General features: G+C 35.5%; 3 protein-coding genes across 7 annotated transcripts in view; 1 reads left to right on the forward strand and 2 right to left on the reverse strand.

The window, feature by feature from the left end:
• The window catches only part of Dh44 (corticotropin-releasing diuretic hormone 44), a 24307-nt gene extending 14044 nt beyond the window's left edge, over positions 1–10263 (reverse strand). Inside the window, exon 1 of the mRNA XM_018021905.2 lies at positions 9973–10263. The gene's annotated coding sequence lies outside the window, so the exon portion shown is untranslated. The remainder of the gene's footprint in view (positions 1–9972) is intronic.
• Positions 10255–17986, reverse strand: LOC113464135 (uncharacterized). 5 transcript variants are annotated; one of them, XM_026812255.1, is made up of 3 exons: positions 17792–17986; positions 17513–17601; positions 10371–10485 (listed from the first exon to the last, which is right to left on the reverse strand). In XM_026812255.1, exons 1-3 carry the CDS (start codon positions 17897–17899, stop codon positions 10476–10478), a joined length of 207 nt encoding a protein of 68 aa, XP_026668056.1. In that variant the 5' UTR covers positions 17900–17986; the 3' UTR covers positions 10371–10475. The 5 variants fall into 5 exon arrangements, 3 of the variants coding, with proteins under 3 accessions (XP_026668054.1, XP_026668056.1, XP_026668055.1); XR_003388969.1 differs by lacking the exons at positions 10371–10485; positions 17513–17601 and adding exons at positions 16290–16877; positions 16939–17218; XR_003388968.1 differs by lacking the exons at positions 10371–10485; positions 17792–17986 and adding exons at positions 16290–16877; positions 16939–17218 and having other exon boundaries at positions 17513–17782.
• Positions 17987–18112: 126 nt separating this feature from the next.
• LOC108623423 (DTW domain-containing protein 1) lies at positions 18113–19437 on the forward strand. Its single transcript, XM_018021906.2, has 4 exons — positions 18113–18478; positions 18548–18688; positions 18765–18948; positions 19003–19437. The coding sequence occupies exons 1-4, from the start codon at positions 18251–18253 to the stop codon at positions 19344–19346; spliced, it is 897 nt and encodes a 298-aa protein (XP_017877395.1). The 5' UTR covers positions 18113–18250; the 3' UTR covers positions 19347–19437.
• The last annotated feature ends 468 nt before the right edge of the window (positions 19438–19905 follow it).

The raw sequence follows: 19905 nt of genomic DNA on the forward strand, positions 1-19905 counted from the left end.
CGGCGTTTATACGCCATTCGATGGGAATCGGTAAAAGTAAAACTGAATAACGGAAGCCGAATCAGTGCGTTAAAACGGAAATTGAATTTTACAATGCGAAATGTGATTTAACGCGCGATTTGCATTAAAATTTTATAAGGGAACCATACAATGCTTATATTATTGATTTCATCTTATGTAAAAATTATGAATAGGCATCGGATTTTATGCATTCATAGAAAAATTGCTTCGGTAGTAAATATGAAGAACGCTTGTCACGTTAAAGAATGTACAAAATATTAAAAGACGAGTGCCTATTTCAATGCTTAGCTGATGAAAGAAATTTCGAATAAACTTTTTTAACTAATACCATAAATGTTTTATTTTGCATAAAAATCCGCAGTTTAATTGTGAAAAATGTATTATAGTTTTATACTACGCCTTTTTCACAATTCGTATAATGTTGAATAAAATGTTCGAGCATTGTGTGACACAAAGAATTTTGAACTAATTATAATTGTCCCCTGTTACATTCTCGAGAATGTCTTGTAAAATGGTAATTACAGTTGGTCCGAGTTTTGTATTTAATGTAAATTGCTAAGATTATGGAAATTTGTTCGACGCGATATGCACCCGTACTAAACTTTGGAAACTTCAACCCTCAGCTGCGTTAAAAATTGTTAAGCTTATTTCGAAGATTATGGGTTCTGGGAAAATTATTCTCGATGTTAAAGATAACAACGACTTAGGGAACTTTAAATAAGAAACTGGATATACATATCTTATCACAATAACCGACTTAATTCACTTGCATAAAGAATTGCTTGATCTCAGGATAAAAGAAATTCGATGTAGAACAATTTTACTCTTTCAAATTCTTTTCAATTTTGTTGAATTTTACAAATGTTTTAGTGGTCTTTTAAGGTATACAGGAAAATCTAATTAAATCCAACGGATCGATAATTTGTTTAAAACAAGTTGATCATTTATTGGAAGAATTAAAATGAAATTTCTTTTAGACTTTAAAAAATAAAAAAGCTTGACTTACTCATCACCAACAGTTTTATCTAGATTGCATCAGCGTGTATTATAGCTTAACAATCATAGGACCTACGAGGAGAATTAGGTACTCAGATAAAAAATGAATTCTACAATTTTTCACTAAAACAAAAGTATTGTGGATGACAGGAAATACTAGTTCACGATAAAATAATAATAATACGCCTGAAGTTCTTCTCTGACTCTGTACCGTTTATATTGCGGAGCATAATAATGCGAAATATTCATGTCTCTTCCACTGACCCCAAAGTTAGCCTAACGATTTTAGGAATTTTGTCACAGAAACATCCTATAGTAAAGTAAAATTCCATACGAAACTCACGACTTCTCTGCTCTCGCAACAAATAAACGTCGATAGAATTATCAACATTTATTTAATCATAAAATACTATGCAATCATTTAAAAAATGTAACATAATGCACAGAGTGTCACATTAAAATCAGGTAGAAATGATTTTGAAAAAAGTTCCCAGTAACGACAATGCTTGTGTACTGAGAAAATTAGATTATATGATACGTATGTACCGAAGATCGTTATATACTTCATTGTGAAAGAAATAATTATTGTCGTACGAAAAGTGCATAATGTAATTACGTTTGAATACAGGGAAACGTGCCTAAACATCTCCTTGACGTTTCGCGAGTAAATTTGCTTAATCCATTCATTATTCGTCCTGACTTATCTTCGAGCAGCACGAGACGAGGGGTTGAACAAAAAATTGTCATGCCTGGGTACACACGACTCTTCGGTTTCCATTAGCGTTATCTGATTTCGTGAAATACCGCAGTCTTTGGCTCTCTATGTATAATTGACGATGGGGACGTATTCATCAACCTTTGCCCCTTGACCGAACGTTTAGCACCGATAACGCGTGTATGAGAGAAATTCTTTCATATCGATCATGAAAATTACCTTATCGCCTACGTACTTGTTAGCTTATATTATATTACAATAATTAGTGACGTCTTATCATTTTTATTGCTATTTACAGCAAAGAAAGATTTATTTTTATAAAAAAATATTTATCTAAATCTAAAATTATACTAGATCTCCAATTTATGCAAAATAAAATATTTATGATATCAGTTTAAAAAGTGTCTTCGATACACATTTGTTTAATCATTCAAGCATTGAAATATCCCTTCAGCTTCAGATATTCTCAACTGTTTTATACAACATTACACGTTGCATTTGTTATTTCTGCACATTCAATTTTCTTATAATTGCATAAAATCCGCAGTCTAGTAATAAATTCTCGTCATAACACGCGCAAAGAGGCAAACGGAAAAAATAGGCAACACGCAACGAGTAATATCGGTTATTTTCTTCTTCGCCACGTTTTTACATGTTTCTCATTCGTTGCGCGAGATGGGTTTAAGAGAAAAACTGTCAGGATAACAATGCCGTAATCGAATAATATATTTTCCGATGTACGTGAATCCCTCGGAAACATTATCATTCGATGCTTACATTCAAAATGCGAACGTTACCGGGGAATATATTTTTACAAAGGCGAAACTTTTAACGCGTATATCACGTTATAAAGGCATACCGCAGGGCTTCGAAGGATACCCTAGTCAATTTCCAGCGTAAACTTCACAAAAACAGAGGCACTTTCCCATTGTGTGAATATCGTTGTAAATTTAATCAAAGTGGAAGAAGGAAAAATCAAACTTGTTTTACGGCTCGTTTTTGGTAGAAGGGAGAAACCGAGGAAACAATTACATTAAATCGTGGGTAACGCTAACAATGGTAATTTTCCTTTTCTCTGTGAGCCGAGCAGTTTTATCTACGTTCAGAAAAATATTAGAAACTATAAATAAACGACGCGAAATGTATCATAAGACGCGTAGCAACGTACAATAAATGTGATAACAATGGAAGTTGGATCAGATCGGATTCCCAGGTGTCTCACAGCAATTCTGCCACGTTACCTCGCAACAACCGATAAACCATTTAGCTGCAGGCGACTAAATCCCGTTGGGCTATGAACAACAAAATTTTATAATGCACAGGGCTCAGATGGGCCTACGCGCATGTTAACTACTACCGACGTGGTCTTACAGTGTCCTCTGACATTTTGAAATATTCTTTCACGGTTACGGGCGCGCGACGCGAGACCGCCGTGCTCACGTAAAAGCGTCTGGATGAGAACGGCTTTCGCATGGGAAATTCATAAACGCGTATAAAAAGATACACGCGGGATTTCGAATTACGTACATACATATGTATACGTTGGTATCTATATACGTAAGTAGCTTACCTATAAAATAGATGCCAACGGAGTGATACGTGAGATAATATAGAACCTGTTATGTGCGTACGGATCAACATATTTCACTGAATATATTGTGGCGAACTGATCATTTACTTAACTCGACTAATGACATTCCCATCAAATTGACATTCTTAGATTCTTTCAATTTTTAACAAGGTTGCAGCAAGGAATCTAGAGAAACCCCGTCTGCTGCATTGATTATAAAATATTATTTATTAAAAAAAAGTGAATGCAAATTGCAAATAGACATTTCAGGTGCGACACATCCCCTCCACAATATTCTATTTTATATACTGCTCTATACATGTAATTATTATAATTAGTTAATATATAATAATGCAAAATAAAATGTTTATGTTATCAGTTTAAAAAACGTATTATAAATAGGAAATACTGCTATCATGTAAACATTGTAATAGGCACTCATCTTCTAGTATTTTGAATATTTTTTAACACAATCGACATTCTTTATATTGATTATTTTTCTATGAATGCATAAAATCCGCTGTCTACGTATAATACTCGAACGAGGGGTGTACATTGCGAAATGAAAGGTTGCCCGGGAGTGAGAGGTGCCGAAGGTAATTGCGTCTAGTTAAGTGCGTAGACAGGTAGCCTGCGGTACGCCCACAAAAGAAATTCCTTGCGATTTCGTGGCGTAATCGGAAACGGGGTTGTGCATAGTAATCGCGCGTCCACGGCCATTAAATAGCTTTAAGGTACCGATAAGATTGAAGTCATTACTTTAGTGACGTAGCACCTTCTGCTTCGCCTTCCTCTTTCTCTCAGTGCAATTATCTATCACCCCGTGGTAAATGTTACACAGAACGAGGAAATTTTTAAGAAAATTTATCGTATCTCTCACGAATAATTCTCGCGTATAATTAATCTTAGCAGAGATCTCAATTCCTGGGAAGACGTTTAATAATGTGGCCGATGAATTATTCATTCTATAATATTCTGCTCTGTAACGAGTTCAAACTTTGGTTAATTTATATTAGCTAGCGTTATAAGAAAAATTAGCGAGACACATTTTGCAACAAGATAATTAATTAATACAGAAGTCAGTTTGTCAAAACCAATTTCGAAGGTAATTATTAAAATACCTACGAAGTTGAACAATTCTCTTGTTTCATCAAAACTTCTCTCCCACGAGTGAAACAATTATTTTCAGAAATGACAATTTGAATTAGACAATTTTCAGAAAACTAGTAAGTGTTCATTATCCAGGACCTCCAGGGCAGCTGTTTGGTTTGTGCTATCTGTTGCTTTGATCAACATCTCTCTACGAAACAAGATAACGCTCTGCTAAAGTACCGACGAGAATATTTTCGGGGACCAATATCGTAATCCCAGGATTAACGTCGTCGTATCCCGAGGCAAAAGCGAACATAACTACAGAAGGGAACGTGGCGATTATCCCTTCGACGAGTCCAACCATGTCACGTACAATTTTATTAAGCAAATTTTTGTTGATATAATATTCTCTTTAATCGTAACGAAATTATTTGATATTAACCAGACACACGTTCTATCGATGGCAAAAAGATTTTTATCAAATACAATACAGAATGTGTATGCAAATTAAGAAAGGACACAACACTAAAGGTGAAAGCTGTTACGTAAACGTTAATCATATGTATCAAGTATTATAATATCATATTACACAGAGAGAATTATTGTATATAGAATGCATATAAATATATTGTAAAGCTATTGTCACCAACCACTCCTTTCAAAACCGAAACGCATGAGATAAATGACTGTTACCAGTATCGTGATATATGTTCTATATTCCAATTTACGAGTAAACGCGTAAATGTCGATGGCCTGCTAATCACATATAATCATTTTTTACCAGCAAACAATATTCCGGGTACGAAGCTGGCGGTAACTCGTTATCCGACAGCCTCGACCTTAAATCATCGCCGTGTCGCCGTTTCGTATTAAACGTTATCAAATCGGAGTTAACTGGAGCTACAAATGAAAATTACAAACGGACCGTGGGCAACTGCGATCCACGTTTTTCACAATGAACTCGCGATAACGATTTCAGCTCGTTGGCGCCGCGTCGTTCATGACGATAAACGGACGAGTTTTAAAGCAGCGGCCGCGTAACTCGTTTCTAATTTTACACGGTTTTATCGAAATCGTCGCCGCCGCGATTTCTTATTTCGAACGCGGCAATCGATTATACTCGTCACGGGGCGTTCGCATGATTTACTGTATATTCACACGTACACACATTATGTAGGGATAAATTCCGTCACGGCCGACGCGCGACTGACTCTCGCAAGACTAATTACCGGTCTATCTCGAAAACCAGTTAGCCGATCCGTAATATGGCTAATCTATTCGATTATTGAGGGATAATAACCGGTAGTTCGGTAATGCTTTCCTCAGTCAATCCTCGTGTTACGTGCTGGACCGAGTACAAAATTATTAACCAGTTGTGCACTCTATTTGCTGGCCTAAAATTTCCAGGATAGGAGTCCGAGAGCCCTGTTTCATTTCTATCTTGAATTACGCCCAGCATTGCTGACAAAATACAAACAATTTGCGATGTTACATACGTGCTATGTGCACGATATATATATGAACGCTTTCAACCTTTTGAAAAATGAGAAAACCTAATAGCGGTATCTACAATGCTATTCTCACTGGCAACTGTATACAAACTTTCCCGAGTACGAGGATATTACATTTCTACGACTGTTATATTTTATCTAGAGCACAGAGCGCCGTCTAATTTTTTATAAAAATTGAACAATCGCACTTTGACCCACCTCCCCCCCTCCCCCGGTACAGGCTTTATTTATCTCTTCGTTTCCGTTTTAGTCCAAAACTCATTTACCGTGAGTGCTTTGCGACCAAGTGTGGTTGTCATTGCGGAGCACGTGTTGTGTCACTAGACATGCATTTTACAAATGCCACCATAGAATCGAGACTATGGACAACGATTTCTGAAATTGTCATAATAAAATTCCAAATGCGCAATCACGTTTGATATCAGTGACGTAACCATTAATTCTTATCATACTAAATAGTAATAACTGTTCCCTTTTAGAAGAATCTTCCCTGTTAAGAAAGTGAGATCATGTTCATTATGAACATGAACGCATTTGATGAAATAAGAGCATTCCGCTTTTATTCGCTTTATAACTTCCGTCGAAAACAATCGCTTTATTTCATCTGTCACAATAGAGAGTACACAAAAAGTTTCGCGCAATTACTGTGCACCCTGCGAAAAAGCTACACCTCGGGCGGACAAAGTCCGTTTGATATCATGGAATGCATAGACCGGCGAGCACGCACTTTAAACAGAAAGAAGTTACTTTATCCGGTGACGTGTTTGCCGTACTCAACAGAGTAACAAAGTATTAAGGGAAAACCGGCGTTAATAGAAAATGTCTAATAGTTCTGCAGGACTCATAATGTTAAATATTTATTTTCTTACTCAGCAAATGCTGTAAGCCCTTGCGTTCATAAACTCTTTCTTCATACAATAAAATCCGATATATTCGGGAGTCTCGTGCGAATTTTACGACGGCCAAGGGACGCTGCGTTAACGAAAGGCGGTTATAATCTCATTTACGACGAAGTAGATCTCGATAATTCTGTTAAGGCGTGAGCTGTCAACGGCACTATTATCGGAAAGTCGGAACAATCGATGGTATTCGTATACTCGATCTCGAGGAGCTACGGAACACCGGGATTGAAAATCGATGCCTGCGCTGTTCGAAACTTTCGACGGGTTCTCTTTTGTCGGCGATTGAAATTCGAAAGAAATTGGATTCACGAGAAGACTGGCGCATTACAGCGAACGGGCGAGTACCTAAATTGAATGTCGATGCTGTAAAGAGGAATTCATAATTTATGGGTGAATTATGCAACATAAACTTAATTGTTAAAATAGATCATTTCATCGAATATTTGGATCAAATAATGAAACTTGATATAAGAAAATCTAACTAGAACTTCCTTTAAAACTGAAATTATTTCATTCCACGAAATTATTTAATGGGAAACGGGAAAATCAAAAGGATGCAAATTAATTGATGTACCTGACAGTTGATCCGTTTCGAGAAATGAGAGAGAACTTTGAATCGGGTTCATGAGTAAACTGAGATTGCTTGCACCGTTTCGAAAGCCATATTTGTTCGCTGAAGAACTATAGATATTTCGAAGAAAACTCGAGCCCCCGGGACTCGTCATGGGGTTCTCTAACTTTCAAGTGGCATGGTACAATCAGTGGGAAATAAAAATTAAATTTCCAATTACAACTGAAATCGTACGATTCAGAGCTTCTATTTCTTTCTTCTTCGAATAAGAATTTTTCTAAATATTGCCTACTACTTTGCTTATCACTGCGTCGTCCTACGATTTTTCCGTGAGTTTGCTAATTATAAGTATAATGTTCTTTATTTCGACAGTTATAAATCTAGGATGTAAAGATAGGAGGTAAAAGTGGTGAAATTGAACAAGACGTTTTATCTCTGCACTCTCACCGTTAGCGAACGATTGGCAAAATTTTTATAGGATAATTTCGCACCGTTAGAGTTATATTAAAAGCTTCATAAGATCCGTATATCCTCCGAGCGATAAGTTTTCTCGTGCTATGGAACGACGGGATATAGACGAGGAAAGAATACGTGATCCTTGTAAATCCTTAACGCTTTTTTTTCCCAACTTTACTTTTACGATCAACAGAGGAAGCATAAAGTTGCCGCCGATGCTATGGTAAGTCTCCAGTCAATCATTCGTTGGCAGAATAAAACGATTTTATATCATGCTAACATTATTTAATGTAAAGCATACTAATATTTTGAAAAAAGTAAATCTTTTCGTCTGATTAAAAACAAAAAATAATTCACGTTCCCTCGTTCACTACAAGAGGAAGAAACTGATGCTCTTATTTGGCCATGCGGTTTCTACCATACGTCACAAAATCGTCGAGTGACGTTTAAACGCACGGCCCGGCGCCACGAATGAAAATTGTTGAACGGAAAATAAGCAATTCGTGTGGGTTGGTTACACGCCGAGCAACGCTTCAAGTCGTGCGAAGGCGGTAACATATACTTTCGCAGTGCAATATAGTCGAATCCAATATTCTCAATATCCTCAGGAAACGTAGACCAGGTCTTTGGTCCCATTGGGTCTAAATCCAATCACGGAAACAAGAAAGAAATCGCGAGCGTTTACGATAAATAGGCAAGTTTTATAGTTTATACAATGCCCGCCCCGCTTGCCGTTTTTTATTTCTTATACAATTTCCTATCACTATTTAAAATAGTATAACAATAGATAATTCTATTCCTTTTAAAAAATCAGTTGCATTTTACGAAGTTATCAAAAATATATGGAACAAGTTGTCGCGCATTTAGAATGCACAAGTCGTATAAAAAACTAAAAGAATGTAAGTACGTTATTATAATTTACATTATGAACTTTTTCAAAAATTAAATTGTAAGTGTATACAAGTTGTTACATCAAATTACTCGCGCTGCAGTAGGAGCGCTTGCCTTCTTTCTAACACGTAATGCGATACCATCACGCGAAGGGTCTACGCAGTTGATCGTTAACCTCTGACGTTAATTAACAGGTGGAAGAGAGTGAAACATTTTGAAATGACTCCCTGAAACAGGTAATCAAAATACTAACACGAACAAAACTGCCACCGGTCAATAAGCTCAATAAAGTAATTAAAGTTACAATTGACTATTAGAGAACGACTTTTTCTAAAAAATTGTTATATTATTTTCTAACTCAATCAATCTGAATCTCTATACATACACACGTTGAAACTTAATATCAACAAGAAAACGGTACGAATTTTCCATTGAAAGTCGTTATTTTCGTTACGCGTGTGCAAGTAGTGACGAAATCTAAATCGTGGCGTGTGACTCACGTTTGAGATCACGGATAGCAGTAAAATTTTTGAGGCGTAACACGGTTTCCGCGAAAACAAATCAAACCGAATGAACTCTAAAATAGGAGGGGAATACGAATATTTTTCGTCGATCAGCCGATTTGCATTTTCGATTCTTAAAATCGGTAAGTCTATTTACTTTTAAACGCGTAATCGATCGGCCGTTCATTGCGATTCGTCGTTATCATCGCAGCCAGACCGATATTCGCGTTCGAAGGTTTCTATGACTCGCAAATCTGTTTTAATGCTCTTGATCCGCTCTTATCATTACTTTTCACTTTCGCATCTGTCACTTTATTGCGCTAGATGCTTAACAAAGTCGAGGAGACATCGCGAAATTCCAGCGGGACTTGCGAAACGCGATCTAAAAATAGGTGAAGCAATAATGCAATTCGATAAATCGCGCGTTTTTCGTAATCTCGTTGCACTAATCTCCCGAAGCACGTATTGCACTGACAAACACACGCACGTAATATTCCAAGTCCACAGCGTCTCGTCGAGAAAGAATGTAGACATTTCACGCGCTAATCTCGAAACATAGCGAATTCCTACAGAAATTAATACGACAGTTGAAACGAATGAAAATAAGCAAAAATATGGACGAATGAGAAAACATTGGCTCATTCTTAGATACGTGCTTGAATAGGAACATGACACTTTCTAAAACCATCGTTCTTATCATCCCGCCAAAACTAGTAAACATAGAAAACATGTGTAAGCACTTACCAGATTACGAATCGTGGGATACTCCTCGTAGATAAGAATCTTCCCTTTGAACAGGCCGCCGGGAAAAGGAAGACTCGAAGTTAGCTATCAGGAGAACCTCCCGGACTATCGGGATCCTGACAAATCAACTTCCGGTATTTTTCAAGAGGTTGCCGATGGTTATTCGTACAAGTGTCGATTTCAATTAGGATGTTTCTTCTATTCGATTCGTTTCGGTTCGGTGGTAACTGTGCCGTCCAGGATAACAGGTGGTACGTCGGGACTTCCTCACCGTGCAGAGTACTAACGACGTGTGACGTCGACGGCTCGGTGCGAGAGGGCTTTTATAGCCGGCCGTCCCGACTCGACTCGACTCCGCTCGACACGGCTTTGCCACGCCGGGAAGAGCTGCTCTGGCCCTATGGAACCGCTCCATCCCTTCGAACTTCGTACCTTTTCGCTTAGGATTAAGAAGTCTGTCTCGAGATTAATCAGAATCTGATCATCATAAAGATATCCAGAGCTCATTTTTTCCTGAAACAATCAACGATTGGAAATGATAGATAAATAATTATCTTAAGCTTTCCTATATTATTTAATGTGCAAGATTAAAGACTAATTCCTTTTTTTTACCTACAGAGGAACTTTAATTAAATTTTTCCTTTCACATTTAAATTAAGAAATATCTACCGATAATGTAAACGTCTTGAATCTAGTTTTTTCTTTGAAAATCGTTTAAGAAAGTTTCTTTATATCTAAATAAAACTGTTGCTACTTATCGTTTTGAAAAAAATTTAAAGAAAAGTTGCACGAAATTATGGTCATCATTTACCACGAAAATTGTTTTCATATTTTAACACTCATTCCAGAAATGTTATTTTAACTAAAATATTGCAAACATAACTGGATTTTACCTGAATGAAATGAAAACAGGATTTATCTACATCCATTTATTATAATACGTACGTATTTAATGAGCGTACGTCTAATTTCAATTTCACATAATTCTCGAACCCATGTTATGCATGATGAATTTGCAATTTAACTATTTGCATGTTGTACACATTGACCAGTGGCGGTTATTATGAAAATGCAACATCTGCCCTGGCATCAAACTTTCGGTAATGAAGTTAATCAAGATGAGAACTAGCATCTATTACGAAATACCAAAAACAATACCATATTAATTATGAAAACGAATACGTTTTAAATTACACCAAATATCGAATGTGCAATTTAAATAAATTAAATATATATATATCTCTCTCTCTCTCTTTCTTTTTATCTCTCTCTCTCTCACGAGGAAACGTTAAAACATTATTTACGTCGTACTTCAAATGGAACTCCTTACAAATTCGTACGGATTTATTACCATGAAATCATTACGTTTCCCCCGAACGTAATTAATAAAATAACAAAAGATACGTTTCAATTGTTATCGATAAAATATTATACCGATTTCGGTTTCCATTGACAAAACTTTTCAATAATACAACTTACAATTCATATATACTGGCTACCATGATAACCCATCTTTTATTATCTTCTATTCACATCAAGCTTTCATTTGGATTTTATATAACAATCTCCAGCCATTATTGTAAAATTTGTATAATATATTTCCCATGTACGTCACTGCAGATTAATTCAATAACTTAAATAAGTTAAAAAAAGAATTATTTTGTTGAGACACTGTAATTATTAGATGTCCACCGAATAAAGGACAATATTAATTAATTCTATTATAGGTCTTTCTCATTTAACTTGTTTATCTAAAGCGAGCACCGTATTTATTTGAATACTTAATATTTTACGAACAAGCTCATTCGCACCTCGCGTTATCGAGTGAACAAATGAGATTCACGAATTAGGAAACTGTATGCTAAGCTATTGCTCATTAAGCACGCACACCGACGGAAACTCAAGCATCTCTCCTTACGTAGGCCACAAGTATGAGCAGGATTCACCTTCCCCTCGTCTCGTAACTACAATCGTTACCACAGTGTGCGTGTGTGTACTCTCGCGAAAATAATTTCTCACCATTAAAGGATACTCGTATACCATTAAACAACAATTCATGCTCGAGGACTGAACAAACGTAGGCATATATCATCATGAATCCATTAAAATATACGAATGTAAATGAATATTCATTTACGCAGATGGTGGCGTGAAAATTGTCAAGTGATTTTTCTATCAAGCGCATTCGTGTTTTGTTTCTCAATTTTATACACAGAATTTTTTCCACGTCATTTAATTTTGCCATCAGTGTGAAATCGTTTCGTTTGAAATTATGTTTCGTAGAAACAACGTGGATTAGTCACCATTTCAAACGAGCTAATAGACTTATCAGTTCTGAACGCTAAAATCAGTAAATGGTGCGTAAGGGTGGTTCTCTGGATTCGGAGAAACGCGCGTCTGGTGGTCGATTGACACAGTAATTCGGTAGTAATCCAATGAGGAGACGATAAAGTCCACTTAACACCGCTGTATCGTCCGTACCTTTACTCGCGGGACCATCGAGAAATTCCATCGTAATGCAATTAAACCTCATCATCGGTGCGAGACTTCGCCGTTGTGGTAACACCATGCTGATCATCATGGCTGCTAATAGTGCTCTTAACGTCTAGACTAGACCTTGGTCTGATAACTAATTCCCACAGTGGAGTGACACACTATTCGACTGAACCGGCCAGATCGCCTGTTGCCGTTCTTTTATCTATAGACGTGTCCCTAAATTCGTAATTGCGCTATAGATTCACTACAATAAAGTTTAGGATAAGATTAAAAATCTAAATTCCCAAATTACTGTATCATAGATTGTACTGACGACAAAATTTATGTATCAATTTCGGGTTTTAGTTGTAATTAAAAAGGGAGAAACCGTAAAACAAATCTCGATTTTCCTATCAGACAGAGTCATAGTTCGTGTTAAAGACCGGCGATGTTGTTTAGCAATTAAGGAAATGGGAAATAACGATTTCACTCGGATGTTATAGTAGGTAGAATATGGCAGTGCGCTTTGAACGTTATTGGATGGTACCATGTAATGAAAAATTCCAAAGATCGTTAGACACATGGGATACACTTAAGGATCACTTTTATCCTGTGGAAACGATTCCACGTGCATTTAAACAGAAAATAAACGATAACTGATAATGATATTATAAACCTTTGCTGGTACTAAAATAAAATGATTGGATGAAGGAAGGATAGAGGAAAGGAGGTGATTTAAATCTTATATACTGTTTTCCTTGAATATTGAAGGACTGTCGCCAGCGCCAAATAGATACATAAAGCAATGTTAAACATAGCTGGAGGACGTCTAGAGACAAACGAGACAAGCTATATGGAGAAACGACTGTCTTTATATTATCCATCGTGTATCTCTCTTTTTGGTCAACAAAAAAATTGGGCTAATCGACACCTGGCCTGTTTCGTGCGAGTACCCTGCAAACGACGATACTTAATCTCGATCGAGTTGATCAAACGTTAATCAACGCGCGAATTCGTTTGTCGAATCTACCCTACGGAATCTATCATGCGAACGATGTTCCTGGGGTTATTGGATGATTCTGTATGGCCATCGATTTCGTTCCTGACAGCAGAGGATCTTGTGTCAAATAGAGGTGCACCGAGGGGCGATTATCCATCACTGAAGGCACGTGCGGCAATCTAAGCTTATGATATGGTGTAACTACTATGGCGGACCAATTAAGCAAATTATTAAAAAAATAAATATACTAACAAATGTAAAAGTGTCAATTTTCCCCAAATTCTTATAAAGATTAGTTTAGACAAATCGGTATAAAGAACAAGTTCTAAAATTAATAGTAAAAATGAAGGTTACTAATAGTGAACAAGATTTCATTTCGAAACATAGATTTCCACACGCGTATCGTCGCATCGTGTGGGAATTAGAAAAACGTGAAGATAAAAATCGAAATTAAACGCAGATAAATGTAGAATTCACGTGACGTCGTCAATTGAATAACTCGAAATTGTTCAAGGATCATACATACGTAAATAGACGACTTGACGAGATGTGATATACGGGGTGAACCGATAAGAACTAGTAGATAGAATATGTTCAGGACGAAAGAGAAAATATCGGTCACATTTGTCGTTTTACCTACATAAAATCTTTATTCTACAGTTGACATTAGTTGAACTAATTCACCTCCTATATTAATTGTAAAAATATTTGAAACGGTAATTTTTTATCGATTCACTCTGTACATGGATGTATTCGCGTTTGCCAATAAATAGATGAGATCGTTTGCATACTCGAGTCTAAGCTTCGTCCTTTTCTCAATTGAAAATAATCTGTACCTGATCGCGTATTAAATTCGGAGTTTAATTAACTATCCGAGGTTCGATTGAATGGAGCTTCGTGCGCATACACGCGCGAGCTTTATTCACACTCTCTTCCGTAGAACTTTATCGAGAGAACCTCGTAACAAAAGGGATCAATCATTCGGCTCGTTCGATTCCGAGGCGAGAATTTTTTCTTTGGCAGTGACAGAAAGTATCTCAAATTTTTAGAAAAACTATTTACACAATAACAATGCTGCGTTAAGATATTTAATTATAAAATATACTAAAATTGAATTTCGATGTTATGCATCTTTGGTATTTTATAAGAATATCTTTACTCGCCCAACGAGCAATCATACCCGAAACGAAACAAACGAGTCCAATTACCGTTAATGATACATTAATTTACCTTCGACGTAAAATAAAATGGACGAATCTGACTTTTAAAGATTAAATAATCCCGTAGCAATTATAATTTTAATTAGAATGTGTAATTGGCTGCCAGTCGAAGACATAATAGGAGACTTGGCACACAGCCAACGGCATCGACTAAATACAGAAGATATTCAATAAGATTTGTATTGATCGATCGATAGACGTGATCAAATCTGACGATGATAATTACGCACACGGCCAAATACATATTCTATATATTCGTAAAATGTCTCGTCGATATGTTTAATTTCTATGTATATTTTAAGCATGAAAATCGAAATAGCGGCTTTAGTTCCCACATACAGGTCAACATTTCAATCTATCTAAGCACAATACTAACAATTATTTATTTTAATCTCGTGTTAACATGAAAAGCGATTAAAGTAATTTATTCTCTTTTGCGACAGTTGCTTTCTACAAAATAATTTCCATGAATTTATTACAGATTAGTGTACTATGAGTTACATGCATTAAAAAAAAAATGCGAAACACAAAATGGACAATATTATTTCTATAGCTTGATTTATAAGAGTTTTAGCCCCTTTTCACATTTTAAGTTGTACTAAATTTTACCATAGCTACAACAGGAGCTTGTATATGCATACATATACAAATAATGCATCACTGTCAGCTTACTCCGCGATAAAACGTAAAAAGGTGTCTTTCATTTATTCGAGTAAAAATTATCGTACTCTTTTGCCAGCCAGTTTGAAAATGAAAATTGATGACAACATGTTTAACGCAAAGTAGAGTACATACCTACACAACAACGAATAAGCAGAATTTATTCTCTATTCAATGATGTATGACCTATAGAGAGCTCATTCTCTGAAGTGTGAAAGCTAAATGACTACGAAAGCTTCCATTACCTACTTAACGCAGGCTGTAGAAATCACATATTATAATTGCCAGGTCACCGCCCTTTTTACGCAACTTTCGCAAGACTAAATGGTGGAAATTACTCAAAAATATTTAATTTTATTTGAAACATTGTTACTTTATTAATACAGAAATATTGCAAAACGGAAAAAACACATTTTACTCCATTTCCATTCTCAAGGATGGAATTTCGAGAAATTATTTCTCAATGTGCACCTTTCAACATAAATATATAAATAAAATCAATTCTTCCGCTCTTACGCTTAACGACCAACCATACATACGTATAACGATGTGTATTCACCACCACATAGAGTAAAACAAACATTGAACTTGCTTTTCTTCAAGTTTATAAATTTCAGTTGATGACAGAAGATAATTTATGGATGCACTCATTCATGTTTATCAGATTACAGTATTTGTAAGATCTATTTGCTAACGGATTATCATCATTATACCTGGTTAATGCAGTCACAATTCAAATAAAATTATTCTACAGTTTTCATAGTTAAATGTCATATATGCAAGCCTGTTCAATATAGTTTAATCAAAATACTTAAAAGTTCGAATAAAGATTAAGCTCGAAATTCCTATAATTGCTATTAAAAAATATATATTTAATATTTTATTAAAAATATGATTCGCAAATATTTACATGTTTAACTTAATGAATATGAATTATATAATTCCAATATCCTTCTGTTTACATACAAATATGTACATTTATCTAAATGTCGAAGTACTGACCATTTTTAAAATGACATACAATAAAAATGAAATCTACGTATTGAAACACAGAATCTGCGAGATGAGATATAAAAGCTATTACAATCAACTGAAAGTTTTTTATATTTATATGAACGTCAAGTCAGAAATAATTATACGATTTTATCACTGCGAAACAGAGTAGAAAGATACCCAAGAATAATTCGACTAACTGTCCATATCAAAGGAATGGTTAATTAAAAGGAAACGGATGAGATAACACCCATTTCATTTCTTTCTTAGAGACCTGGATCGCTCATCAACTAATTATTGAAAAACGAAAGTAATAATTGAAGCTTGCCGCTTGATCAAACGTCGATATATTCCTTGCATTGACGCAGAAAGATTTTAATTAGAAATACAGAAGGAGAGTCAATTTACAAATCATCACTTTGACTACATACATTCATAAAGCTAGACTTAGAAATATATTTGCAACTATCAGTCTTTAATTAACACCTGATTTCCTATTCATCTCGATAGATTCAGACACTATCATTTGATTCCTATTTCTCGTTAGCTTCTTATGTCTATAAATAACAGATTTGATTAAAGAATTATAAAAGATTTAAATTATTAAAATTTACTTACAATTAAGCCCAGGACACATGGAAACTTGTACACAAATCAAACACGATGATGTCCTACTCGGCTCGAACTCTGGCTGTCCAAGTGAAGTCTGGCATTTTGTGCTTATCTTAGTTCCAAATTAGAGTCAATAGTTAATCAATAGTTAGTCTTGTTTGCAATCGTATAAAATCCTTCTCTAATATTCGCTCCGTATAATAGAGTAGCAATTTAATAGGGAAGGGGGCAGTGAGTATTATCCACTGCCTGGGTCTCGAACGTAGACACCTCCACGCGGTGAGACCTGGGTTGACAGCATTTGCAAAATCTTTGGAAACGGTACCGGACGAAGAACTACGATCTACTTTAAGATTCTCTGTATCTCAAAATGTAAGATATTGTAAAGTATGTTAGTCTTTCAATACAATGTATGTGCTAATGAATGTTACGACGAAATAAAGAAAAGAACTCGATTGAATTCTGATTAATAAATGAATGAAAAGGAATCTTAGCATTTTTATTTCACAATTCTCTCTCAAATAATTTAATGCACGTACGAATTAATATCAGAAGCGTCACAATTGTACTAAATACCTACCTGGAAGACGAGAACTTGTCATTCGAGTGGAATGATTGTTTGACTCTCGGCACAATGCGAAATATGGATCGCGGTAAAGATTCCAGACACTAACATTGAAAATTTTGAAAATTTCGTATAGTACACGATAAGTACACACGGACGCGGTATAAAGGGCGCGTGGAAAAGGGTGAATTTTCCGTGGAAAGTTTGAACGTAAAAATCGCTAATACAAAAAAATCGCGCTAAGGGATGAAATATTGAATCTCTCGGGAAAGAAATATAGAGAAAGAAATATACCTCGCATTTTCTTTTTCGAACTTCCTCGAGGCTTCGCGGTGAGCTCTGCGAACTGCGCTTCCAGCCTGCGGCACATACAAAGTATATTATGTACTTAATTTCCACCATAATTTAAAAATTATTTAACCACGTATAAGAACTAAACTGAAAACTCATTGCGTAAACGTTATTTGACAAGAATGTGACATCTGTGACTGTACTTCATAAACTAAAATACAACACGTGTAACACCAAGCGTCCACCGAGAATATACCGACGCTCTATTTGCCGTTTTTGCATTGTGTCTCCATCTAATGTAACGAAACGCGTTTCAGGCAATATCACGCAATATGTATCCTAAATCTGTTGATCGTATTTATGTCAAAAGGTTATAATATTTTAATAATCATGTAAAGTGTTGTTTGCATTGTTGATCATACATTATACAAGTGAAACAGACAATTGATGTAATCTCAAAATATGGCAAAGCTGAATGTGATTAACGATTTCGAGAAATTGTCGGACTTGGAGAGGGAACAAAACATAATTGATAAAGAGCCTTTTCGTCACTTAAAAATCAGTGATGCACAAGTTTTGAATACGATAGAGGGTAGAGAAGCATGTGCACGTTGTTACAAATCGCGAAAATTCTTTTGCTACTCGTGTTATTTACCAGTCATCAGTGATGAGTACTTCCCACGAATAAAGGTTTTAAGACAATCACGTAGTTGACATAAATACAGATGGACGTAAATAAAGGAGAATTTTTAATTTCAGCTACCGATTAAAATTGATATTATTAAGCATGCACGTGAAATTGATGGAAAAAGTACTGCAATCCATGCAGCTATACTTGCACCAGAAGATGTAAGAATCTACACATATCCTGATTTTCCAGAAATACTGAACAAAGAGGAGGTATAATGGCATCATCAATGTATTTTATATTACCCAATTCTTTAGAACTTCATTATGATTTAATATCATCCCATAGACTGTTTTAATTTTTCCTAGTCAAGCTGGGATGACAGTGGATTCTTTATGTATAAAAGAGATGAATCAAGATGGAAAGAGAGTTGCATATAAAATACAAGATACATTCCCTATTAAAAGGGCTATTTTTATAGATAGCACATGGCATCAGACAAAAGCTATTTACAAAGATCAAAGATTGAGAGGTAAATATATCAATTTTCAATTTAAGAAGACATTCAAATGAACAAAATTTACAGATTTAAGATGTGTCATTTTAAAATCAAGAATATCACAGTTCTGGCGACATCAGAAGAAAAGCCCAAGGTGGTACTTGGCTACCATTGAAGCAATTCATCAGTTCTTAGTAGAATTGCACACATGCGCATTTGGTACGGTACCAGAATATGCTACCACAAATAATAACGAAGGGAATTGCATAGAAAACAGTATAGGCCAGTCTAAAAATAAGTTACCTGACACAGATCAAAGATACAGGGGTCAATACGATGATCTTTTATATTTTTTTAAATATATGTATGAGAAAATTCATACTGTATATGATCATGATAAATTATGGGCATACAAAAGGCCCTTGAGATAATTCTGTGATATCAAAGCATATTATAAAAAAAGTTAAATATAAGTTTATTAATAAAAGGATACATAAGATGGTTTCCCAATTTTTATTTATATATTTATATTATATATTTTTATTTATTTCTTTAGATGATATTTTCTAACCACTTATTTCAAATAGAAAGTACGATAATATGTTATGATGCTGATGGTGCACTCCACTTATTGGAATTTAATTTATTGTATCAACGATAGATTTCGCCCTGGAATGGATGACGGAATAGGAATTTCCAATGAATCAAACGTGAAATTATGTTATCCTTTTTTACGTAAAAGCCCACTTGATACTTCGAGAGTACGATCACGGTATTATTTGATGCAAACCAAGTGAACAAGGCGATATTCGCGAAAGAAAAGGATGGAACTGCATATATGGACGAGCGCTCATCGATTCCACGTAGTCTTTCCGGGATTGTTTATTATGCACAAAAATAAACAATGAGCGCGGGGAGCGCGCACGGGAAGGAGAACGCTCCTAAACAGTGGGGAGGCTGTTCGCTGAATCACGAATAGCTGGCAATGAC

This window comes from Ceratina calcarata, unplaced genomic scaffold (genome assembly GCF_001652005.2).
Source record: "Ceratina calcarata isolate Rehan_Ccalc_2016 unplaced genomic scaffold, ASM165200v1 scaffold267.2, whole genome shotgun sequence".
In the NCBI taxonomy this organism is placed as follows: domain Eukaryota; kingdom Metazoa; phylum Arthropoda; class Insecta; order Hymenoptera; family Apidae; genus Ceratina; species Ceratina calcarata.

Coding starts and splice junctions, on each gene's coding strand:
- LOC113464135 (XM_026812253.1), bottom strand. CDS start 17,899: ATGGTGGAAATTAAGTACATAATATACTTTGTATGTGCCGCAGGCTGG. Junction 10,486..17,791: donor TTCGAAAAAGAAAATGCGAG/GTATATTTCTTT, acceptor TGATTGTTTCAG/GAAAAAATGAGCTCTGGATA.
- LOC108623423 (XM_018021906.2), top strand. CDS start 18,251: ATGGCAAAGCTGAATGTGATTAACGATTTCGAGAAATTGTCGGACTTG. Junction 18,479..18,547: donor AGTACTTCCCACGAATAAAG/GTTTTAAGACAA, acceptor TTTTAATTTCAG/CTACCGATTAAAATTGATAT. Junction 18,949..19,002: donor CAAAGATCAAAGATTGAGAG/GTAAATATATCA, acceptor CAAAATTTACAG/ATTTAAGATGTGTCATTTTA.